Source organism: Aspergillus melleus (assembly GCF_016097325.1).
Source record: "Aspergillus melleus strain CBS 546.65 chromosome Unknown contig7, whole genome shotgun sequence".
Lineage (NCBI taxonomy): Eukaryota > Fungi > Ascomycota > Eurotiomycetes > Eurotiales > Aspergillaceae > Aspergillus > Aspergillus melleus.
In genome coordinates, this window is record NW_025763376.1 from 542249 (window position 1) to 567743 (window position 25495).

Here is a 25495-nt window from a genome sequence, read left to right on the forward strand (position 1 = left end):
GGAACATTTTCAAAGAGGGGTACCATGGCGCGCATCATGCACCTTGCCGTGCTGCTTCTTTCCAGCATCGGACTGCTGGCTGCTGCCCAGAATCAGTCCGACTCTGACTGGCCTCTGCACGACAACGGTCTGAACACCGCCGTGCAATGGGACCACTACAGTTTCCACGTCCACGGACAGCGCATCTTCATCTTCTCCGGCGAGTTCCACTACTGGCGTATTCCCGTCCCCGAGCTCTGGCGTGACATCCTCGAGAAGGTCAAGGCCACCGGCTTCACCGCATTTGCCTTCTACTCTAGCTGGGCGTACCATGCGCCGAACAACCACACGGTGGACTTCCACACCGGTGCGCGCGATATCACGCCCATCTTCGAGCTCGCCAAGGAACTGGGCATGTATATGATCGTGCGGCCCGGGCCGTATGTCAATGCGGAGGCCAGTGCCGGTGGCTTTCCCTTGTGGGCGACCACCGGTGCGTATGGGTCGATGCGCAATGACGACCCCAGGTATACTGCGGCCTGGAAGCCGTACTTTGAGAAGATGTCGCAGATCACCAGCCAGTACCAGCTCACCGATGGGCAGAATACTTTCTGCTATCAGATCGAGAACGAATATGGTCAGCAGTGGATTGGGGACCCCCATGATAGGAACCCTAACAAGACTGCGGTCGCCTACATGGAGCTGCTTGAGGAGAGTGCCCGTGAGAATGGTATCGTCGTGCCGCTGACGGCCAACGATCCGAACCTGAACACCCGCTCTTGGGGCAACGACTGGTCCAACGCTGGAGGAAATGTTGACGTTCCCGGAGTGGATTCGTATCCCTCGGTGAGTTATCTGATCCAAATCATATTCGGTTATACTAGATACTGATATGTTCAGTGCTGGACTTGTGATGTCTCTCAATGCACCTCCACCAACGGAGAGTACGTGCCTTACAAAGTGATTCCATACTACGACTACTTCCAGGAGGTCCAGCCCTCGATGCCTGCCTTCATGCCCGAATTCCAGGGCGGTTCTTACAACCCCTGGGCCGGCCCCGAAGGTGGATGTCCCGAGGATACCGGAGCGGACTTTGCCAACCTGTTCTATCGGTGGAACATCGCCCAGCGCGTGACCGCCATGAGCTTGTACATGGTCTTTGGCGGAACCAACTGGGGCTCGTTGGCTGCCCCGGTCACAGCCACCAGCTACGACTACTCCTCCCCGATCGCCGAAGACCGCTCGATCGGTGACAAGTACTACGAGACCAAGCTGCTTTCCCTGTTCACCCGTAGCGCCAAGGATCTCACCATGACCGACCTCATCGGCAACGGCACCAAGTACACCGACAATGCTGCCGTCAGCGCGTACGAACTCCGGAACCCCGAGACCAACGGTGCCTTCTACGTCACCATCCACAAGGACACCACCGTCGGCTCGGACGAGTCCTTCAAGCTCCACGTGAACACCTCCGCCGGCGCGCTGACGATCCCCAGCGAGGGGGGCAAGATCCGTCTGAACGGCCACCAGTCCAAGATTATCGTGACTGACTTTGCCTTCGGCTCTAAGACCCTCCTGTACTCCACCGCCGAGGTGTTGACCTACGCGGTCATCGACGACCAGCCTACTTTGGTGCTTTGGGTCCCGAAGGGAGAATCCGGCGAGTTCGCTGTCAAGGGCACTAAGTCTGGCAAGGTGGCGAGCTGCAACGGCTGCTCCAGTGTCAAGTTCAACGGAAAGAAGGACCACGTTGTTGTCGGGTTCACTCAGGCCAAGGGGATGAGCGTGTATCAGCTGGACGATGTCCGTGTCGTTGTTCTCGACCGGTCGTCCGCTTATCATTTCTGGGCTCCTACTTTGACTGATGATCCTATTGCTCCGGAGGATGAACTAGGTATGTTTCCGTATCCGAGAGAAACGACTGATTGCTAATATTTTATTAGTCCTGGTGGAAGGCCCCTACCTCGTCCGTGCAGCCAGCGTCGATGGATCTACCCTTGCTCTCCGAGGTGACTCTACCGACAAGACCAGTCTGGAGGTTTTCGCTCCTAAGAGCGTCAAGACCATCACCTGGAACGGCAAGCAGGTCAAGTCCTCCGAGACCTCCTACGGCAGCCTCAAGGCCACGCTCGCCGCGCCACCCTCAATTAAGCTGCCTTCTTTCGGCTCGTGGCGGTCGAACGACAGCTTGCCGGAGCGCTTGGAGTCGTACGATGACTCTGGACCGGCTTGGGTTGGTAAGTACACCTCCACGGCGATTCAAGGTTCTCGCTCATCAGAATAGATGCCAACCATGAAACCACGCTGAACCCGCATCCCCCCGTCACGACTCCTGTCTTGTACGCAAACGAATACGGTATGCATCTCTAGCCTTTAGTCTCTAGTCTCATACTCATCACGTCCAGGCTTCCACAACGGCGTCCGCCTCTGGCGCGGCTACTTCAACGGAACCGCCTCCGGCGTCTTCCTGAACATCCAAGGTGGCGCTGCATTGTAAGCACCCCATCCCTCCCAACATCCACCACCATCTAACCAAATATCCAGCGGCTGGTCCGCCTATCTCAACGGCCACTTCCTCGGCTCCTACCTCGGCAACGCCACCATCGCGCAAGCCAACAAAACCCTCACCTTCGCCAACAACACGCTCCACACGCGCCCCGGCTCCCGCAACACCCTCCTCGTCATCCACGACGACACCGGCCACGACCAAACCACCGGCGTGCTCAACCCGCGCGGCATCATCGAAGCCCGCCTCCTCGGCTCCAACGCCCCAAACTTCACCCACTGGCGTCTCGCCGGTACCGCCGGCGGCGAATCGAACCTCGATCCCGTCCGCGGCGTCTACAACGAAGACGGCCTGCACGCGGAGCGCGTCGGATGGCATCTCCCTGGTTTCGACGATAGCGACTGGCCTATCACCAACCACTCCTCCTCCTCCACCTCCACCTCTAGTTCCAAATCCCTCTCTACACTCTCCTTCACCGGCGCAACAGTCCGCTTCTTCCGCACCACCATCCCCCTAAACATCCCCTCGGGTCTGGACGTCTCGATCTCCTTCCTCCTCGGCACGCCGACCGGCACAACCAAGGCCTACCGCGCGCAGCTCTTCGTCAACGGCTACCAGTACGGACGGTACTACCCGCACATCGGCAACCAGGTCGTGTACCCGGTCCCGGCGGGGATCCTGGACTACCGCGGCGAGAACACGATCGGGTTAGCGGTTTGGGCGCAGAGCGAGGACGGCGCGGCGGTTAGTGTGGATTGGAGGGTGAATTATGTGGCGGATAGTTCGTTGGATGTGGCGGGGATTGGGGAGGAGAGGTTGAGGCCGGGGTATGAGAAGGTGAGGGAGAAGTTTGCTTGATTAGCCATGAGGTTTTGAGGTGGTACCTCTGGGACTTGAGGCCTTAGGGGTCACAGTTGGGTGTGATGAATGATGTGTTAAAAATTATGTGATGGGATGGAGATGTTTTGTTTTGTTTAGGTTATTTGTTAGCGAGGGTTTTGGTATTTGATTGACTGGAATCTAGCCCGAAAAACCCCCCGGGTCTATAATAAGCAGTGTCAGTCAGAGGCTCTTTCTCATAGTAGAGGAGGAAGTGAAGCAAATTAATCAAGGTGAACACCATAGGATTCTGTGCAGCGTGTCCTTCCCGAATGTTATGTCTGTCAGTTTGTCTGTCTGCCAGATATCCATTATCTGAGTTCGTCGATCGACCCGGCTATGTGTCGACTCGACTCTCGATCGGAGTCGAGTCAGCTATACAAAGATGACAGTATAGATGGGGTAGATAGGTAACTAGGTAATTCCATACCCTGTCATTGAATAGATCAACCAATAAACCAGACTAAACTAAACAACCAGTTCACACAGCCAATCAACAGGACTATTGTACATCCATTGAACTATCAAATGCAGTTCAAAGTAAACTCCCCAGAACATTTCCAGAACTGTACGCCTCTCTCTCTCTCTCTCTCTTTCTCTCTCTTTCTCTCTCTTTCTCTCTCTTTCTCTCTCTTTCTCTCTCTTTCTCTCTCTTTCTCTCTCTCTCTGCACGTGTCTCTGCGCATCTGCACATAACAACACACAATCCAACAATGTCAACCCCTTAAACAGAAGACCCCCCAGCTTCACAAACCCCCCTCTTTCGACTGCCCTTGCGAACGCGAACAGGATCTCGAACGGTCCCGTTTCCGTTTCCTCCCTCCACTCAAACCCGGTGTCACATTCACATTCTTGATCGACGTCGACTGCGTCATGACGGGTGTTCTAGCCATGGGGACCGGGACACGCTGGGGCGTCCTCGGCATTGACATCGGTATCGACATCGGCATCATCATCATAGGGACAGGGTCAACGCCAAGACCACAAACAGGACCAGCCCCAGGGCCAGCAGAAACAGAACCAATGCCAATGCCAATGCTTGGAGCTGAGATAGCGCCATGATCTTGGGAGGGAAGGTTCGCGATTCCTAGCCCTATGCCTCCCCCTGTTCCGTCTCCTCGTGCTTCTCTTCGTCCACTGCTATCGTTACCACCGCGTACCAACGCACAATACTCGAAAGGGCCATGGAGCTGCGGGATCGCGGTCTTCCGGGTTGATGCTTCCATTTGGTCTTTGTCTGTGGGTGTGGGTGTGACTGTAGCTGTGATTGTCCGTTTTCTTCTGCGCGTAGAAGGCGAAGGACTCTCGCTATTTGTATCCGTATTCATATCCATATCCACATCTGAACTGTTACTCATATTCAGACCCTTAGTACTCATCACGGGGGTAGAAAATGTCGTTTCGTCAGGTGTCTCATACATCTGGTTCACGGGGGTCGCTGGATTGTAAGGCAAAGGTGTTAGATAACGTTCGTTGGGTGGCCCGTGAGAGCGGAAGAGGTTGCTGCCGCTGAGGCGCGGTTTTCGGGTGGTTCTTTTGGGAGAGGGGGTGGGTATTCTGGGTTGGGTTTGGTGGTTTGGCTGAGCTTGTGGTTGCTGGGACTGTAGTTGCTGTGACAGTGGGACTGGGAGTGCTTGATAGGCGAGTGTCTGTGCTTGGGCTTGGGTTTGAGCTTGAGCTCGATACATGGGTATCAAGGCCGAGAGGAACTGGTGAGAACTTCCGTATCCGAAGGGGTTCTGGGTCGATATTGGCTGGTCCTGTTGCTGCTGCTGCTGCTGCTCCGTCGGGCAACGCTGAGGAGACATCGGACTCATGCTGGTGCTCGCATTGCTAGACATCGGTCTCGACTGTAAGACGGGGGTGGTGTATCCGTATCCGAATGGGAGTATATCGCATCCGGGGGGTGCAGGTAAAGAGGTGTCAAAGACTTGGTAGGGATCACCTGCAGAGTACGAGATATTGGCCCCATTAGCCGGTACATGGTAAGTGAGATGAGGGTGAGCTATCGCTGTCGCTGCCTCTGTCATTTGGTAAGACTCGACAGGGTCCTGCAGCACGGTGCTTGCTGGCGTGGGAGTTCCCATATCAATCATCTGGACAGCTGAACATAAATCTGGTAGTATGGCGCCGTTCAAACCGTATGCGTCGAAACCGAAGAGTTTGTCGGATATCAAAGGGCCTTGCGCTTCGCTCACAGATACAGGCATGTGGTTGTTGTCCTGCAACTGTATCCAGTCGGTGGCCGGAGAGGAGGCAGTCTCGGGGAAAGAGGTGTTCCAGGTGTTGTTGGTTTGGCATAGAGATAGCGATGTCTAGTTTAGTTAGTAGCTGCCTTGTATACCATGCCAATGACTCCCAGGGAAGGGTTTCAGACTTACGGCACTCGTCGAACACCCATAAATCTCGTCCCCATCACACGCAGTCATCTTCAAGGCGCCCTGCTCCCCCACCGCCGGCATCAACCCCAACATAGTCGACGCCGAATAAAACGCACTCCCCGGCTCCCTCCACCCCTTCAGCGGCCAAAACAGCGTCTTCAAATTCTCCAAATCAAACCTCTTCGCCAACGCAAACTCCAAATCAAACATCAACCCGGGACTCGTCGGAACCGACATCTCCTCGCGCGCCGCCAGCGCCACCTCCAGCTCCAAGCTCTCAATACAGTAATCCTTCTGGGTATACTTCGCTTTATCTTCCCCCGGTTGGCCCCAGCGCTTATGGTCCCCGCGCGCGTAGAACCCCGCGACTCGAGCCAGGAAGTCGTTGTCGTAGCAGGAGACGTCCAGGATACATTCCATGTGCTCGACGGTGAGGATGGCGGATCGGACGCGTGAGACTCGCTCCCATTGGGGGTGGTCGGGGCCTTGCTTGCAGAGGTAGCAGGGGTAGTCGACGAGCGCGGTGGTGGTGGTTTCTTCTTCGTGCGTGGTGCAGCCGTCGAAGGGGCATTTTAGACTCGTGAGGATGAGGTGGCTGCAGGTGTGCCAGAAGATGATCAGTTGGCACATCGTGACTAGGGATTGAGAGGATGGAAATAGGGGTCAAGGATAGACAGCTCGACGATAGGTGAGCGAGAGGGGGGAATAGTAGAGGTAAGAACTGTTGTCAACGGTCATGTATAGATGTGTTTCGTGAAAGGAAAGGTGGGAGGGGGGTTAAAAAGAGAGAAGCATTCATTCACTGCCATGGCTTCTACTCTGTCAAGGCAAGGCAATAATGGAAATGAGCAGGCCCAGTGGAAGCACCGGCATCAGGAACTGTCACTGGTACAATGCCTAGCGATTGATTGGGTGACCCGCTGATACAACACTTGCCTAATCGGGGCATCGTGACGCTCAAGCTGCCAACATTGCAGTGAATTCAAGGCATCCATTGGTTATCTTCTGAGTGCCTAAACTGATGGAAATTTCATATCAAAGGGATTGACCGGACAGAGATATGGTGAGGTCTGGTCCTATGAGAGTTTTTGAGGACTTTGTGTGGACTAGGCTTATGGAATATTTGAGGCTGGCAAGAGTACTTGTTCATTTTTGTGATAGACTTCACTTTGAATTGTAGTTCTCTTGAAATTATGTACTGAATCATCCTTTAGTCATGAGCTCTTGACAGAATAAGCATCTATAAAATAAAAGAGTCAATCCAACTTCGTCCATCAGACAGCCACTCAAAGTCACCTCTACGGAAACAAGAGAGACCCTCTAGATTAGCCATGAATACTGTCGCTTATCTACCAAGCACAACTGTACCAGCTAAGTCTCCAGCATGTTTCCCTAATCTAAACATGACCGCTACCGATTTAACAACCACACAAATCGACCATCTCTCCAAAAGCATACCAGCTGACCGCTCCGACCCCGATAAGCTTAAACGCCTCGGTCTGGAACAAACCGGCTAATCTTGCAGAAGCGCCGGAGGACACGCAATCGACGCGACCTTTTCATGCTTTCATGCAAGGACTCGGTGTAGATCCGTGGCTTCTGGATGAGACACGATGCTATAAATATCGCGTACGAGTCAGAGTCCGTTGAATCCGGATGCTCAATGGAGGAGTGTTTTTGTTTCTACCGGATTGTGGATGTGTTCAGGCATATTTATTATCGCGATATAGCTTCCATTTACACCGTACCCCATAATTCTTCATATTCTCACGAGTGGGGCAGGCTTAGACCAGGGTGGAATCCTTCCAGATACTCCGGAAAGTACGTGACTCGACCCCGCTTGGTGGCTTTCCGCTTGCAGCGACCTGCAGAAACGCCGCCAGCCCATTTTCTCGGGGCAACGCCAATCGGAGTCCGAGGCTATCGCTGATGGTGGGTTGACTGTAGGTATACAACACTTTCGCTGGTCGTTTTGACCTGAGTTCTCAGATCTACAATAGTCCAAGCAATAAGTATACATTCCAGATAGGGGATCTGGAACTAAGCTGCGTTGATATACCCTCTACGTCAGGTCACGTCAGGTCAACCAATAATTATGTCTTTGTTTTTGCTGGAATGTCTTGTTGCTATTCGTAGGAGATTAAGGTAGTACGAGAGGGGAATCCGGGCGCTTTGTTTGCCCACTAACTAACTTAACCCCGAGGTCTGTCATCATTCCATGTGTTGTCCAAGACTCGAATGCGGGGATTGCATAGCGGATTCTGTGATTGAGGGTTTCGTTTCTTGGTCTTGCTGGTTTACGACATGGGACAATGTCGGTTCCTGGGTGGGATAATTCAGCGATAGGTTTCATCGAGCACGTGCATCGCACCTATTTAGATGTTCAACCCCTGTACAGTGCCCACTGTGTACATACTGTACACACTACAGTACAAAGTGCAGGGTCCTTATGATGATAGCTGCCATCCGGACGACAACGGCATAACCCCTCGCCTCGCTATCTCGGCGCCTGTACTCCACATTTTGGTTACCCCGGATATGGGCGCGCAATGGTATCCTATACCGACTGTCTTGACGTGACTCGTTCTTCCCCTCCCCTTTCTTCTATATCCAGTTTAGTCTGGCTTGGCCATGACCAGGATTATCATCGGTGATCAGTGATCAGTGATCCCTGATCACCCTTTTACTTTGGTTCCTGGTCATCCGGACCTGACCTTTAATTAATTGTTGATTACTCTGTAGGCCCCTGTACGGAATCCGATGGGAGGAGAAGAGGGGAGTACATACACCGTAGGTAGTGGTCTCTTTATTTTAATTAAATTAACCGCGGAGATTGGTTTAATCAACACCTGATGAACTAATTTCCTCTGAGCCTGGTACCTAACTAACTAGCCAGTACGGTGTATGGAGTAACTGGCCAGTTAATTTTTTGGACCGTGAGCTAGAACTTCGAACAGATTAACTGAGATTTGTAAAAATCATAGTCAAAACACCATGCTCGTCGACCGGGAGTCCGGGGTTCCTGAATAATTGGCTTGAGATTTGATCATTGAAAGGGGAAGAAGGAAGAGGGGACGTGCGATCGTTTTTTATTTTATTTCGCTCTCTGCTGCGTAGGTACCTAGGCCCAGGGTCGCATTCTCTCTGGCGTTCCTTTAGAAAACATTAATCATAACCTAACCCAGGGTGGTGTTTAATGTGGTCGACCTCCTGATGATCGTCATCTCGGGGAACCTGTAATTGGTACCTGTAGATATCAATATCATCCAAGAGAGACATAATCATCGAATGAGTGTCTCCATGACATTGTTCATCTACGGAGGCCCGTAGACATGACGACAAGGGGCGGAGGACGACAGAAGGGGGCAATCCTATCTAGTCTGATTAGTACTCGTTTTCGGAGATGCAAGATGCAACCATACTATCTTCGAGGAGGGCTGTCGCATCGTTGTCGGAGTAGATTCGCTCGTGCTAGAAGTACATTGACACGCTACAATTCCATCTCTGCTGACGACGCGTTGACAACGCGATCGTGCAGAGGCCGGAGGAGTTAGCGAGCGGGTGGATTCATTTAAGCTCCGTCCTCCCCTTTGGAGGCGTTTGGATGCATATCACCGTTGGCGACGTCTCTCTCTCTCTCTCTACCTAGACATCAGAGATCAATCAACATGAATCTGACTTTTTCGGTAGATTAAAAAAGCCTACTATACTACCTACTAGTCTACTTGAAGCAGAACGTAAAAAAGAAGGATAGTGACGATAATGGAGGTATGGCGAAGGCCGGGTTCGACGGCGGACTCAGAATACCGATGTCAAAACCGGAAGTCCTAACCACTAGACTATAGAACCTGAATCCCAACGTTTAATAATACTCATCGACCGACAAAAGCTTAACAGGAGCCTATGGCTGACGACCACTTTGGGCTACATCTCGGGTCTTTTCACGCAACACCTATCTTACTAATATAACCTCATACTTCACAACTGCTTTAGGGATTAGGCGTTAATTTTGGATTAGACTAGGGATTTCTCCCAGTCTATAGATTCATCAATCACTGTTCAAACGGTTGATAAAATGCCTAACAATGAATCGAACCGTTTTTTATTTATCATTATTATTATAGCCACACTAGTTTACCCCTCGTATCTACTCCGGACCGCAATTGCTCTCTTTTGTTCTAATTTACCCACCGACGGCCGTCTTGGAGGGCTCCATTCTCCATGCTAAACACTATTTGTGGAGCCCTGGAGCCATGTAGATGATGTTCGGGTGAGCATCTCCGCACCGTATGATACTTTTCCAGTCACAGTGTCCACTACGCAACTTGTTACGGAGTTTAATAGGAGGGGGATTCGATTACCTCCGAAGTAGGTATCTATTATTTAGGGGTGATGTCATATTTGATTGGTATTTCTCGCGGTGAGAAAACTCAGTACAGTGTATAGTGTAGTTAGACATCGAGAGAAATAAGGGGAAAAAATTCTATCGCACTCGCCAGACCCAATTTATGTATGTACATACAGTTGTACGCTCAATCCTGAGTATATTCCTACGGTGTATATTCGCGACTCGCTTGCCCTCTACCCGTCCCCGCTTCCCTACCGTGTAGTAGACTAGTATTCCTTAGTAGTATCAACTTCCCACTGTGGATAACCAGGAATGAGAAGCCATGAGAATCTATTGGCCATCCCCCCGCCGGGAAGCATCCATTCTTCCTCCTCCCGTCGAATGAACATGTTTCCGACTTGAATTCGGCCCCTTGTGCTAGACTGCTAGGCCCCTAGTCTCTGGTACAGTACACAGAGTACTCCGGTTGACCCCGGTGATTTTGTTAGTACAGTGGGCCCTACTAGGATTACGATCCTTCGAATTCTGCCAATATTAAAATTGAAGCTATTCTCAAGCGAGCTAGCTAGTATTTTGTGTGGCCATCCTCTGCCTCTATCACAGCCTGACACCTTGTCTGCATAGATTCAATAAGGCCCCTTAGAAAGTCCTCAGGCACTGCATTCCATGAAGCCCGTACAACCTTTCGTAGCGAATCATAAGATAGCTGATAATTATCAGGATATCGCTCTTGAATCCAGTCTTTCATCCAATTCCACACCATTTCAATTGGATTAAGATCTGGTGAGAAGGCAGGCCATGAAATAGGATAGATCTTTCGCTCATTCAGCTCACGAAGAGTATTTTGACTAGCATGGCCTGATGCACCATCTTGCATAAGCTGAACTGGATTATCTTGTTGCCGAAGTAGACGAATATAGCCATCAATAATAGGTACAATCCGCTCAGAATATTTCTCTGAATCGATATAGCCCCATTTCTTTTCTCAAAAAAGACATGGACCTTTATAAAAGGCATGAAAGGATCCCCAAAACATCCAGCCACGCTTTTTTAAAGGAGAAGTGCGTAAACAGGTCTCATCAAGCTCTTCATCTGTCTTTCTTGTCACATAGCATCGTTTATGAAAGCCTGAAGTAACCCAAGTCTCATTAAACCAAAGAATTCGATTTCATTGTTCAATTGTCCAATTCACATGCTCAAGGGCCCAAGCTAAACGTACGCGCTTATTCTGATCTGATAGAGGTGGCTTTCGGAGGGCTTTGCATCGTGTATAACCTCGTTTTTTAAGTGCTCGAGATAGGGCTGTTGTTCCAACAGGAAGGCTTAATTCTTGAACAACTTTGTAATAAGGCATGCGTCGATTTCACTTAGATAAAGATATAAATTCAATAATATGATCAACATCTTCTTCGGATAGCTTAGGTCTCTGTCCACGTGCTTTTTTAGGAGTAGCTTGATGAGATTGACATGTATATTGGACCTGCCGATAGGTCATTTGAAGCTGTGAGGTAATCTGTTGATACGTAAGTCCAGCATCCCGTAGGGCTAGGACTCGAATTCGATCATCTCGTTGAAGGCGTGCGGAATTCTGCCTTGATTCAGGCACTTCAGGGGGCTCAGGTGTAGTAGGCATTGTAGAAAGAGTCTATATAGACTAGATATTCATAGGTAGAGGTCTTTAGGATTGAGCCACCAAGAGGTTTCATTAGCTTCATTCTAAAACTAATTAGGAAGGCGGTGCTTGAAGGATTTTGACCGCTTTGAAGGATTGTAATCCTAGTAGGGCCTACTGTACTAACAAAATCACCGGGGTCAACCGGAGTACGTTGATGTCCCGTGCCGTCTTGAATTGAACTATCTACCAGGTGCATGTTCCGTACGGATACTATGGACCTCTTGCGTGGTTTTAGTCTTTACCTACAGAGAGACGTACATATGCATTATTACGCAGCGGTGGGTGATAACTAACTGCGGTGTACATCGGAGTACTGAACGGTTAATATCTATTATCTATTATCTATTATCCACGGACTGCTCATGGGCATGCTCGGGTTGTTGGAATGGAATGGACTGCCCCGCTCTGATAAGACAGGATTGGAAATGGCAACACAGATCATTATTCTCGGTCGATTGTCTGCTATCTTCAACCCATCTTCAGCGCCAACACATGTTACGAAGTCAGCTCTGCCGTAGGAAGAGAAATGGTCAATCGTTGGATAGATAATGAGTTAGTGGTCAACTAGTCACCGCGATACTAGGATAACCCCCCAAATGACCGAAACCTGAACTCTGACCTCTGACCTCCGACAGCGATAATCACAGAAAATTAATGAAGAAAAAATCTTCTCATCTTCCGTGAACGGCAAGTAGTGGAGATCACTACGAAGAAAAAACACGGTTCAAGAGTCAAGACGTCTGAAACTTGATCGATGATGTGCGCCCGCCACTGACTGACTGACTGATCAAGCCAAGCAAGTGACGCGGGTTGTTGGAAGGGTAGCTAAAGGCAGTGCTGGAAATTGGCGACGTTGCTTTTGTCGATCACGCGGGAACTCCTCCTTACATGGATCTGCGCCGGTTGCATCAGATTTGCTCATGGCTTACTTACTCCGTGCGGTGTTAACTGTTAGGCCGGCCGCGGGTACAAGTAAGGATGAGGTTTTCATGGGATGAGCAATTGCCTTATCTGATGGCGAAATCGGTGGATTCGAAGGAAGTGGATTCCATTGTGTATATTGGATTAATGTTGGGATTTAAGAAAGAGAATATCTAGCACGGTGCTCCGTTCTCGGTGCTGAATCGCACTGAATGGCATTGTGGTGCAATGATAAGAGTGCTGCTCAACAACCCCGATTCCTTTGGGGTTGGAAAGGGAGAAAAAGAAAAGTGGGCCGGCGAGTCGAGTTGTCCCGCATGCGTCCTCCACCCACACTAACAGTACGGAGGACAGGATCACGGATTATACGAAGTCCCGTAAATTTTTCTCATTCCACCTACAAAGTAAACATACTTTCTCCTACAGCAGAGAAAACAGTCCAACACAAAGAACGGAGAAGAATGTTACGAGCGGCTCTTCCAGTGACTCGAGCACACCGAGTCAACATAGAAAATCGCGCGGGCTGAAAGTTTAAATCCCGTGGCGAAGCTATTGAATCTTCCTTCGAAGCTCTCCTCGCTTCTCCCCGTTGCCGGCTCCGCTTGGGGACCTTGACAATGAAACTGTTCGTCTTGGAAGTTATGATGGATATCGGTAGGGAGCGTAACCATGGCTCTGTTCTGTCCTGCTCTTGCTCTTTCTGATCTGCTCTGGAATTTTCGCTGGTAGAGTGGGTCGTCGGTCATTGTAATCTTGGTCGCGAGTGTGGAGTAGAGGATGTTCGATGTCGAGAATATATAACTACGGGATATCTTGGACTCTGGGGGATGGACGAGCTGAGTTATTTTCGATCGCAGATAGCCCAAGTATGTGCGAGTCCTCGAACAAGCAAGATGGACGATATTGCATGACATTCAAGTCAACCATCACTGGCCAGACGTGCATACTGCATACCGTTGGCTTCTTTCGGTGTTGACTCCTCATTGCCTTCTCCATAACACCCTGCCATACTCGCCAACTCAGACGTGAAGTTATACTACCGTTTCAACATCCCGCGCGCATGAATCCCTGCGGACCGATTGGGAATTACTTCTCCCGACGATAGCAATGGCGTGCGATCAGTTCGCATTGGGATAGCTGACACCATGTACTCCAGTGTCCACGATTGCAGTTGCATCCTTATACGTAAAACCCGGCCCTGCAGGGTCATTGACTTATTGGTCGCGAGCTTGACTCAAGGTTAGACCGTTAACGCCTACCTAGGTAGAGGGTAGACCGGTAGAGCCAATCCACGGTACGCAGTAGGAGGAGATGCCCGTCCTTGGCCGCTGTCCGCTGTATTTTTTGTCTTTCTTTGGTACTCCGTACACAAACTGTGGGTTATTCGATTAGGCTCGGTGGGACGCCCTGCCCCATGGCCCATGGTACTTGATCGCGGGAATTTCCCACCGGTTGAGAAAGATTGGGATGCCATGACTCGGACCATGTTTGAAAGTTGAGCGGTCCCTCCCCGGTACCTGAAAACGCGGAAACGAAACCACGGGGGCGACAGCCAACAGTACGGAGTACTAGAGTACAGGATCAGTCGGTCGGGTCCATCGTAGATCAAACTATCATCCAGGTGATCTATCAGACAATTATGTGAATGGAAGCGAAAGGAGTGCATGGATGACAAGAATCTGGGGAACAGGATCCTGGCATGGAACAGGGGACGGATGAGCCTCCCGCAGACTCGGCACATCACGAACGATTCGCATCCTCTGATCCGCTCCAAATCGATATTAGATAGTATCCAGTAGATAGTTCCTACTTACTCCGTTAGTCCGTAGTGACCAGCCGATGGGCTCCTAAAATGCTAGGCCACCCTTTTTCCCTTTTCTCATCTCACTACCCCCTACACTTAGCTCTCTCCAGGCGGTTTCTCCGAGCTTCCGTGCGTTGGGTCTCGGACGCGAGTCCCATTCAGCCAGGATGGCGTTACAGCTAAGAGTTTTAGCGTCTGCTCACCTTCGCTAGAAATTAAATGGTTCCAGAGGCTGTGGCCTAATGCATCCAGCACGTTCTCGTCGTGCTGCTCCTAATGCTATCTTGCCCTGTTTTCCCTGATTTGTTGTATCCTCCGAGGATTTTTTTTTCTATTTCCTTTCTTCCTAGTCAAGAAATAGGAGATATCAGTATCACGTTGACCATGAGTAACTTTTCCTGAGGATGGTTACTCCGTAGTGCCTGGATGTATCCATGGATCTCCGACGTCCTTGCTCATTCCAACAAAGAAAGCTCCCCTCCTGCTACCCCACAGAAAATATCAATCGATCCAAGAGACACGATGATACCGATTCCAGATTCCAGATTTCAGACATCACCCCGTTGCTCTCCGTAGATCGAGGACGAAGGTCACTTGTAACCGTGCCTGTGGAATCAGCATCGGTCGCAGCGTCTGACTAGCGACGGAGGACATTCCACGGAGGGACTTTTTCGCTGTTCTGCGACCCGCTCCGGTCAGGTCACGTCGTCCCTGGAGAAGAGGTACCGTACCTGACTGTACGGTACCTCCGGCAGCTCGGCGTGATTGGTATTATTACACGGGGGAACGTCTTTCGTGCTGGGTAAATCAGGATAGATACGGGGATTTACCATACTGAGACCACCGGAGAGACATGGACATACCGTACAGTACGGCCCCAGAGGAACCTTCTACTCCGTAAGTGTCTTAGCCATGAATAGATGGTTGGCTGATGGTCCCCTCCTACTATTATTATTCTGAGGAGACGGAGATCCAGGAGAATGCGCATCCTCCGTAGTCTGTATGGGCCAATATCACCATGGCAGGCACATCCAGGAATTGGGGAAGCAATGCATTTACACCGTACTCATACAGCAAAGTTTCCGGCATGACTTGCAGATGCAATAATAGTAATCGTGGAATAATATTAATCAGGTATTAATTCCATCAGAAGAATCATAATAATAATAACGTAGTTAAGGCACTGCTCAACGCTGGACATTTCGGATCGTCTAAATCGTCTGCTGTCCACCAGAGAAATCCCACCCCCTCTTAAGGATAATTCGATTGATTATTCATAATCATCTTTATGACTGTTATTTGCCTAGTTGATTTTTTCCCCTCGTGGAATCCGAGCTTTCTCCCCCAGACCTTTTGAATCGTTCTGGTGTGCCTTACCGGGTGGTGTTTTTGGATTCGACTTTTGGAAATTTTCTTCACTTAACACCTTTACATTTTCTGCTGCCCAAAATTAACGGCCAAAGGAACCTTTCAACGAATTTACTGAGAAGAGAAGCAAAATAAAAAAAAAGGTGGCCATTTGGTTGTGGCCGCTTCCTTCTCTCGCGGTTCTCTGATCCGTCAGTCTCCGCCTGTCAGTCTCCCCTAAAGTGACTAGCATCCATTCCGCCCATCCTCACCTCTCACACCCCCCCATTATCTCCCTATTCCCTTTTCCTTCCTTTCCTTCCACGCCTTCAACCCCTCTTGCTCTTTTTCCCCTTGTTTCTTCTCTTCCTTTTTTTCTCGCTCACCTCCCCCCGTCCATCTCATCCCATCTCTCCGGTCCAGTGAACGGCCTATCTTCTGCTTGTCCCAGAAGATAAGGTGCCATTCCAAGGATCTGGTAATCTCCTTTTTCTTTTTCCCTTCCATCTGTTCACTTCGGCTTTCTATCTTCACTTTTCTTCCTCTTTTTTTTTTTCTTACTATTTTTTCTTTTTCTCTTTTGCGCCTTCTCCCCCGCTCTCTTTTCTTTTCTCTTTTTCGCCCAAAAATCAAAACTCATTTGTACATGGCTCGACCGCTCTAGAAAGCATTCGCCATCTTGGAGCCCTGTGTTCCTGACGCCTCACCCCCGTCGCCAGCTCCCCTTCGATCCTCGTCCGATCCGAGCCCTTCGTTCAGTCTTCGACAGCATTCGTTTCGCATCAACTCTAGCGTCAATTTTTTTTTCTCTTCTCTTTTCTTTTTTAATCGGTGTATCTGTATAATCTACCTTTCTTTTGCATTTATTAGAACAGGTACGGCCAACACATTTCCCCTCCCCTGGAAACGTTCCCTTGGAACAACCGACGGTTGTCGATCGTTGAACCAATCTTGGAAGTGCGTCGCTCTTCTTGTGCAATCCTAACTAACAACCGTGTGGCACAGGATCTCCGTTTTATTCCTTTCCATCGTCTTTCTCCCTTCTTCCTTCTCCTCTCGAGTTACTCTTGACAACTAGACGTTATCTCTTTCTCCCACCTCCCCTGGCCTGGGTCCTGCGAACTTCAGTGAGTGCACCTGTCGAGATCGTTGTCCTGCAGACGTCGCTACTTGACGCGTCCGACCCTCCTCTGTTCGGATTTTGGAGAATAGCATCATGGCTGCGTTGGTCCAGACGATTCCGCAACAAAGTGGCACGGTTCCTGTGCTTTCAACTCGTCCATCATCCTCTTCGGGCACCTTCACACCCTCATCTCAAAACTCGCAACAGCAAAACGCTAGGAATTCGACCATGTCTTGGAACACATACAACACGGGCGGTTCGGGCAGCTACAGGGCAGGCCACCAGGTTGTGGCCCCCTACGCTTTCACCAGCACGCCCAACCTGTCCGGCTCCGCCAATGTGCAGAACCGTCAGTCGTGGTCCCCTCATCTGAGACCGGAGCACCGAACTACGTCCGCCCCGTCCGCTCCTCAGCTATCTCCTAGTCTTCCTCCTACTCTCCCTCCTATCAATGTCAACTCGCGGTCGGCCAATCACCTTGCAGCTGGTTCTGTATCCACCTCTTCCTCCAATTCTTCCGTACAATCCTACGTCTCAAAAGACGACACGGCCATCCCTTCTTCGAGGCAGTTGCGGACTGAACCCCCTCTCCGTCCCCTATCGACCGTCAATCTGCCGTCTCCTTCGTCGTCTTTCATGAACATATCTTCTCCTACCGTCCGCCCGTCCCCTGATCGTTACCGTCGAGGATCCCGGCGTCCGGATAGCGTAGTTGGTACGCCACCTGCCACTACAACGACGAATGCTTCGGGCCCGTCACGATCTCCGTCAGGAACCCCGGATGAGAACTCCTTACAGGCACCGCCCAGGAATCTGGGCCACCATCGGGGCTCCAGTGCCGATGATACGTCGCGTGGGGAGAAGTCACAACCGGAATTGGCTAAGAGATACAGGCGACGAAGTTGGGGGAATATGGATAATGCCGGCCTCATCAATTTAGAGCTTCATCTGCCGACTTCCTCGCCGACCCCATCGGCCGGCGGTACTGACTATTTTGACACAAACCACCGGCCTCGATCGGCTCAATCTCATCGCGATGTTACGACGAGCGTTCATTCAGCTCATTCCTCGACCTCTTCGGTAAGTGCCATCGCATGGCCATTAACTCAAAACAAGATCTTTCGCCAACTGACTGCCACCAGGTTCCTGAACCCGGAAACACAGAGTCCGCATCTTCGTCCGGCAAGGGTGCCGCCAAACCGGAAGACTCTAAACGGGCTCCAAAGCCGTCGCCGCTATCAAAGCCTATTGATGCTGATCCAACGCCCGTGGCATCGCCCAATCAGCCGGAAAGCAAAGACAAACCCGCCCCGCCAAAGGAGAGTGCCGCTACCCAGCGATTGGCCGAACTGTCCAAGAACGACCTGAGACGGCCAGGAAAATCCCGGCTGAGAAGAGCTTTCTCCTTTGGTAGCGCCTCGGAGCTAATGAAGGCGTCTGCTCAGACTAGTGCGGGCAAAAAGGAGGCCATGGCCCTTGAGAAAGCTCGCAGGGAATTACTTCAGGAAGAACTTGGCCCAGAGCAGGCCGCTATCGCGGAACAGCAGGAAGCTAGTGGCTTGGGAGAGAGCATCTACTCGCATCACCAAGGCCGATTCTTCAATAGCTCCACGGATAACATTTCCGTCTCTTCCACGGCGTCCTCTGCCTCGATTATGCTTCGCAAGATGGGCAAGGGAATGAAACGCTCGACTAGATCTCTCGTTGGACTGTTCCGCCCCAAGTCCGTTATCAGCACATCGTCGACGGACGCCGGCGCCATCGAACCAATGGCGCCTCAACTGTCCGTTGTCAACATCGAAGCGGAAAGGAAAAGCGTAACTGTGAACCCGGACCCGCAAGATCTTCCTCGTGGCGGCACCGTGTTTCCTAAAGTTGAACCGACTGCCCCGGAGGTGTCGGTCCCCGATGACGGTGGTGACAAAACCCAGTCGCGGAAGAGTATCGTCGGGGGAGACAGGGAGCGAGCCGAGGTCCTGGCCGCTGTTCGCAAAGGCATTTTGAAAAGTAAGTCATCCCCGGCAACATCGGTCTTCCATAAGTAATCCGACTGACTTCGTCCGCTCGTATAGAAACCCATTCCGACCCAACGGCCAGCAAGCCATCGGGAGGCTCCCAGACCGTTAGCAGCAACGACACTCCCCACTCTAGTGCTCCCAGCACCCCCGAGGACCAGACGCGATCCGGCAGTCGCCGCCCTGAAACGGTCAGGATTGCCGGTGACGACGACTTCATCTCGGTGGGGCGGTTTGGCGACAGCAAGAGTGCTCCCATCACTCCGCAGGCTGTAGCTCCCAAGAGCCTGGTGTTCAGCCCTCGTATCCAGTTTCATGACACGTGGCCCAGCGGGGAGTACGACCGTCGGGGAGACATTGCCACCTGCAACCGACTGACACCGCTCCTTGCCCAGCAGATCAAAGAGGAGCTCAACAATTTCAAAATGGTATGCCTTTCCAGATCGTTCTATATGACCCCGTGTTCTGTGCTGACCCCGCCAATAGGAGATGGAAGTTCACGAGACCTCCAAAGTTTATACCCATTTCCTCTGAACCATTGCATTCTGAAAGGCGTTTTTCCATCCCAGTTTCCGGGCGAACTTGCATGTCATTTATTCTCTGGACGGCTGTTGGATCTATGACTTGTGCGGTGTCCCCGACCTTGGAGTTGTCCACCTCATAGTAGACCTGCTTTCTCTTTTTAGAGCCACGTTTTGGTTGCGCCTTCAGCTCTCCATCAGTGCCCTGCACCTTCGACACTCGAACTTCTCCACCGTTTCTCCAATTATTGCAGAATCGCGGCCACTCGTTCCATCAGCACATCTTCTCTAGGGTTTCACGGCGTTAATGGCGATGACCACCGAAGTCCGTTGCGGGGTTTATCTTTTTCGATTTTAATGCGTTGAGATTTAATGCGAATTTCACCACCGAACGAAGAACAAAAAAGGGATCGAATATTGGAGTCCACCCCCCTGACCGTCCGCGATCCTATGGCTTCGATCTACTTTTTTGCATCCTGAGATAGGGCACCGATCTTGTGCGAGTGTTCCTCCTTTCGTCCCTCTCCCCGGGACCCGATCATGTTTATGGCATTCTTTCCTCTCCTTTTTTTTAATTCCCTTTTACTTCCCCCTCCTCTTTCTGGGTCTTCCCCGTTTACATAGCATCCCAGCCATTTTGTGTTTATTGTTTTTGCTTCTCTCTTGCTTCCCTTCTTTTTCTTTTTTGACAGCGTGGAAATTGGGCACCATCTCCTGGACACTTATCTCAGGGTCTTTTCTTTTTGTGATTAATTCTGCAGTACTGGTTCTGATTTTGTTTTTTAATGCGTTTCATTGTGGAGGGTTCCACCGTACAGCAAACAGGAACTGGGACGTTGCCATTCAAGCCTCGTCCCGTTATTACTCATTGCCTGGGCAGTTAATGCGACCAACATTTGAAGGCCTTTTTTCTTTTCTTCTCGTGTACCTTGTATTTGAATTGAACAGTATTCAGACATTTGACGGGACAATGTTCGTCATGCACATCGTTGAGGTAGGGGAAATGCTCCGAGGATAAGACTTCTGGGAGTCCGTAGATCAAGTCTTAAACTTGCCAATTTATGCTTGGGCTGTGCTTGGGCTTTCTATCGTGCAGGAGTCCCGATTACACACCTTCACACCTATGGAATCAATGACAAGGAGGCGCTGCCGCCTCTAAAAGCGTTAGCTCTCGGGGGTCTTTCCCCGTCCCTTCTACACCGTCTCATCATTGCATCTCTCCAGGGACGAGGAATGGAATGATCGTCCCGTCCAGTCCGCAACCCCACGCCATTCTCTCCACATCTTCCAATCCTCTTTCGTCTGGTTTCGGCTTCCCCGCGATCCCTTTCCCCGCCCCCGACATCTCCATTGGCTTCTCCAGTCACTACGTTGCTTGCTTTGTCGGATTTCTTCCGACCTGGGGCTTCATGGCTCACTTCCCTGCTGCCTTTTTATCCCCCAGGGAATCCGACTTCTCGAGTCCCGGACGGTGGCAGCACTTTTTCTTCCCTTCTCTTTCTGACCTTCTTTCCCCTACTCCTGGCTTTGGATTGAGCGTGCACTTGGCTTCGAACTTTGCTTTCTCGCGCCAAACCCTCCATCGGCTCAATCATTTTTTTACGGGCCAAGCAGACTGGGTATTGTCAACCACAGAGGACGCAACATGTCTCCGAGGAACTCCCACGACAATAATGACATCGGCAAAGCCCATGTCGACAATGTCGAGGTCATCCCCAACGCCCTGGCCAATGCCAACAAGCCGAACCCTAGGAAAGAAGCTCCGGCCTACGTTGCCGGTCTGACGCCGGAAGAACGTGAAGAGGCCGAGAAAGCTCTCGTCCGCAAGATTGACCTTCGACTGCTCCCGATCACCATCATCATGTACATCCTCAACTACCTGGATCGAAACAACATTGTATGCTTTTTGTCGTTACTTGGTCTAGTTGGGACACCGGTTTACTTACGCTTCTATCTAGGCTGCCGCTCGACTTGCCGGGCTCGAGGATGATTTGAATCTGAGTGATGTGCAGTTCCAGACCTGTGTTAGTATTCTGTTTGTAGGATATTTGTTGATGCAAAGTAAGCGTGGCTACCTCGTCGTCTAAAGCTCTCTGCAAGGATTGACTGATTGGTTCTGTATAGTTCCGTCCAATTTGATGTTGAACAAGTTCGGAAAGCCTGCTATTTATCTTCCTTGCTCGATGGTGATGTGGGGTATTGTTTCCACCTGCACGGCGGCCGCTCAGAATTATGCCGGACTGGTCGTTATTCGGTTCTTTCTTGGTTTCGTTGAAGCCGCATACTTTGTACGTCTTTACCTCAACAGACTTGAACTCACGTTGGTTTCATGCTGATTTCTCTAGCCCGGTTGTCTGTACTTCCTTAGTGCTTGGTACACGAGGAAGGAGCTGGGTTTCAGAACCGCTGCCCTCTATTCCGGGTCTTTGATCTCTGGGGCTTTTTCAGGTTTGATTGCGGCCGGCATTACGGGCAACATGGACCATGTTAAAGGTCTTCGCGCTTGGTCAGTATCTTACTACCTCCTATGGCTAATGGGGAAGGCAAATAATGATAGGGCATAAAACTGACATCGATTGATTTCGCAGGCGTTGGCTCTTCATCATCGAAGGTGCTGTCACGATTGTCATTGCCTTGATAGCGCTTTTTATCCTTCCCAATTTCCCTCGAACAACCGGATGGCTCTCCGAAGAAGAGAAAGAACTGGCTGCCTGGCGTCTGGAGGAAGACATTGGCGAGGACGATTGGGTGGACAGTGAACAGCAATCTTTCCTGCACGGTGCAAAGCTGGCTTTTGCCGACATCAAGACCTATGTCCTGGTAAGCACCTGAAGAAAACAATGGAACCTAAATTGAAACGCCCCAGTGTCATCTCTAACCGTTGGGTTTAGACGCTGCTTGTCCTGTGCATCGTCTCCTCTGCCTCGGTGACCAACTTCTTCCCTACTGTCGTCGAGACCCTCAACTACGGCAATATCGAAACGCTTCTCCTAACGGCACCTCCTTACTGCCTTGCTGTTATTTGTGCCTTTGCCAACGCCTGGCACGCCGATCGCACCGGCGAACGATACTTCCACATCACCCTGCCCTTGTACGTTGCGATGGCCACCTACATTATCGCTGCAACTACCACGGCCATTGGTCCTCGTTACCTGTCCATGATGCTCATGGTCCCATCCCTGTATACCGGCTACGTCGTAGCCCTGAGTTGGATCTCTAGTACCTTGCCTCGACCGGCATCTAAGCGTGCAGCCGCTCTGGCGGCCATCAACTGCGTCAGTAATGCTAGTAGCATCTACGCCAGCTACATGTATCCGGATAGCGACAAGCCGAGATTTGGTATGTTTTCTTTGCCCCGACAGGGGATCAAAATCCATGCTAACTTAGCTTAGTGACTGCCATGAGTGTCAACTGTGCTACCGCATTCGTTGCCATCCTCGCCGCCACCGTCCTCCGCTTCATCCTTGTCGGATTGAATAAGAAACTCGACCGCGGCCAGGAGGTCTCGGGAGCTGTTAGGTCTGGTGGTCTTCCGGGCCAGGCCAGTGCGAGAGGGTTCCGGTTTTTGGTTTAAGCAATTAGATATAGTAGATTTATAGGTTGATATACTCGTTTTTGGTGTTGGAAAGAAGCGATTAATGCATTGATACAACGATTGAATTAATATGATCAACCTTTGTTCAGGTCAATATAAGAGCACGTGCCCTCGGAACAAACAGTGCAAACCGGGCAACCGCGGGTAAACAACCGCCCAACAGCAGTGACCAGTGACCAGCCACATGTTTCTCCCGAGGCCCAGCCCGCCTCTGCCTGCCCTGAGCGGCGCTCCTTCTCCTCCTTTCCCTCTTCCCTCTCCACAACCCTCCGCTCTCCGATCGAGCTAGCTGAAAACATGATTTGATTTCTATTAGCGACCTTCTTGTCTTTTATGCGCACACTTCTGATCTGTCTCAGCGACCGCAATGTCCTTCCCTTACTCCCAGGATGCCCGTCGTCGGCGGGTTGGAGCCGGTGCGGGTTTCAGCGCCACGGGTCGGCGAACGTTCATGGGTTACTGGGTCCCCCTGGCCCTGACCGTGGGCGTCGCGACCATTGGCGTTGCGGCCTGGATCTGGAGTGAACGAAGCGAAGATGATGACGACGACGAAAACAACCATCACCACCACCACAACCGCGATTACCCCCGCGACGACGAGAGGTTCCCCGCGCCCGGTCCTGCCGGTGGGCCGGGCTTGCCGCGCGACGCCTACGAGGAAGGAGACTATGCCCGAACTACGGGGACGGACGTTCACGGCGAGCATCCAGACGATGCCAGCGTCATGGCTCGCATGCAGGGTGCTTTGCGCCGCACGCCCAGTCCGCAGCAGATCTTCGACGGGGCTAGCAAGCGAGTCGCGGCCGGCGTCGCCGCAGCCGGTGCCTTTGTTGGCGGCGCCTTGACGTCTATTCGGGAGGAGGATCGCGGTGACTTTGAAGATCATTCTCGCTGGTCGGAGGAGGTCGAAAACAGAGCTTCTCGCGGCAGAGGACAGCAGCAACAGCAACCACAACAACAACAGCCTGATGTCACGGCGCCTACTATGAGTGGTGCTCTCCCTGGTCAGGCTGGTGTCGATAAGAGGAAGAAAACGGTGGCTATTGTTGTTTCGTCGGATGCGTCGCACCTGGATCCCGAAGAGTTCTCGTCTGAGCATGTGGTAAGTCCTCCTTGACCTTTGGAGTGGGTATAACCTCGAAGATGATAAGTGCTGACTTTAGAACTCACAGTCCATCCTGTCGCATCTTCCTGAACATGTCAATCCCGATACAACTCGAATTTTTGTGATGATATATGCGCCTGGGTTGAAGCATGCTCCTTCTCAGGGTAACGGATCGCACCCCACTCTCTCCGTCACGTCGTCTTATTCGAACATCGCCCCCGAAGAGGCTCAGTCGCTCGGTGAGCTTCCCTCGCCGGGCACTGTCACGGCGGCCGACGAGCCCGAGGGTTCCACGCCGCTCTTCAAGACCATGTACACGCAAGCCCAAGCTATCGTTGAGAAAACGAACACCATCATGCCGTTCAGCACTCGGACGGGATACGTGCACCTCGTCCGCCACATTTCGCCGGATATTGTCTACGTACAGGAGTCCCTGGCGGGTAAGGATGGGGAAGCCGTGCATCATATCTCCGGGTGGGTCAGACAGGTTGTCGTCGTCGTCGGCGATGAAGGCGGCCGAGGCGGTCTGGTCGACAGCGAAGACGAGTCGGCTCTTGGCGAGCCAAATGAACCATGGTGGCAGAAAGAGGGCACCACTGGCATCGGCAAACGGATTGACGTCGTTGATGCCCTCCGCACTGGGGATGACTGGCGACGAAGAGTGTCTGGCTTTGACTAGAACTTACGAAGCTGTTTCGGTACTGGGTGGCTGCTTTATTTATCTGTGTACTTTTCCCCTTCCCCTTCTTCTTTTCTTTCTCCTCCCCTTTACTTCTTCTTGATGATTGAGATTTGATTCCCCTTGACTTTGGTTTATTCTTATGAACACTACCCACAACTTCTTCATGTTCCCGTTGTGCATATTAAATGATGATATTGGTCGCTTTGAAAGAAATGGAACATTTGTATGAGATCAGGGTGACGAGTCGCCTTGCTTTTGTTTGGACGTGACTCATGCTCGCCGAGTAGTTAGTGAAGAAGAAGGAGTTTCATCCTTTGTCCGTGTAGACGTAGAAAGAAAGACAGACAATAAAGTAGGGCCTGCCAAAGGATGAATGACTAACGCAAGCGGCAGTCAGGTGACTCCCCGGCCTTCACGTCGAGCGCGGCTTGGCATCGCCAAACTCCCCTTTGCCTTTGCCAACCTCCGTCAACCGTTCGGTCCTCTCCTTTGACTCCTCCCTCCACCCCCTCCTGCTATTTCTGCGCAGGTCTCGCGTTCTTCCATGGACGGCCTGCTTTTTCTCTAGCGGCTCCCGGGATTCGTGCCAGCTTTCGTCTCAATTCCGGCCTGCT

General features: G+C 51.3%; 5 protein-coding genes across 5 annotated transcripts; 4 read left to right on the forward strand and 1 right to left on the reverse strand.

Annotated features, from left to right (window-relative positions):
• Positions 1 to 24: 24 nt before the first annotated feature.
• Positions 25 to 3343, forward strand: LDX57_011156 (glycoside hydrolase family 35 protein; the record flags this gene model as incomplete). Its single annotated transcript, XM_046092902.1, has 6 exons — positions 25 to 825; positions 880 to 1873; positions 1923 to 2216; positions 2264 to 2335; positions 2385 to 2472; positions 2524 to 3343. 6 exons carry the CDS (start codon positions 25 to 27, stop codon positions 3341 to 3343), a joined length of 3069 nt encoding a protein of 1022 aa, XP_045948880.1.
• A 162-nt stretch (positions 3344 to 3505) lies between these two features.
• Positions 3506 to 6375, reverse strand: LDX57_011157 (uncharacterized protein; the record flags this gene model as incomplete). The annotated part of the gene is made up of 3 exons (XM_046092903.1): positions 3506 to 3528; positions 4164 to 5679; positions 5746 to 6375. 3 exons carry the CDS (start codon positions 6373 to 6375, stop codon positions 3506 to 3508), a joined length of 2169 nt encoding a protein of 722 aa, XP_045948881.1.
• A 9759-nt stretch (positions 6376 to 16134) lies between these two features.
• Positions 16135 to 20410, forward strand: BNI4 (uncharacterized protein). The gene is made up of 5 exons (XM_046092904.1): positions 16135 to 16715; positions 16846 to 18043; positions 18106 to 18970; positions 19036 to 19406; positions 19465 to 20410. The coding sequence occupies exons 2-5, from the start codon at positions 17057 to 17059 to the stop codon at positions 19510 to 19512; spliced, it is 2271 nt and encodes a 756-aa protein (XP_045948882.1). The 5' UTR covers positions 16135 to 16715; positions 16846 to 17056; the 3' UTR covers positions 19513 to 20410.
• A 734-nt stretch (positions 20411 to 21144) lies between these two features.
• On the forward strand, positions 21145 to 23073 carry LDX57_011159 (putative MFS transporter; the record flags this gene model as incomplete). The annotated part of the gene is made up of 7 exons (XM_046092905.1): positions 21145 to 21396; positions 21458 to 21560; positions 21624 to 21787; positions 21845 to 22005; positions 22088 to 22319; positions 22391 to 22838; positions 22892 to 23073. The coding sequence occupies 7 exons, from the start codon at positions 21145 to 21147 to the stop codon at positions 23071 to 23073; spliced, it is 1542 nt and encodes a 513-aa protein (XP_045948883.1).
• A 388-nt stretch (positions 23074 to 23461) lies between these two features.
• Positions 23462 to 24878, forward strand: LDX57_011160 (uncharacterized protein; the record flags this gene model as incomplete). Its single annotated transcript, XM_046092906.1, has 2 exons — positions 23462 to 24196; positions 24267 to 24878. 2 exons carry the CDS (start codon positions 23462 to 23464, stop codon positions 24876 to 24878), a joined length of 1347 nt encoding a protein of 448 aa, XP_045948884.1.
• Between the last annotated feature and the right edge of the window lie 617 nt (positions 24879 to 25495).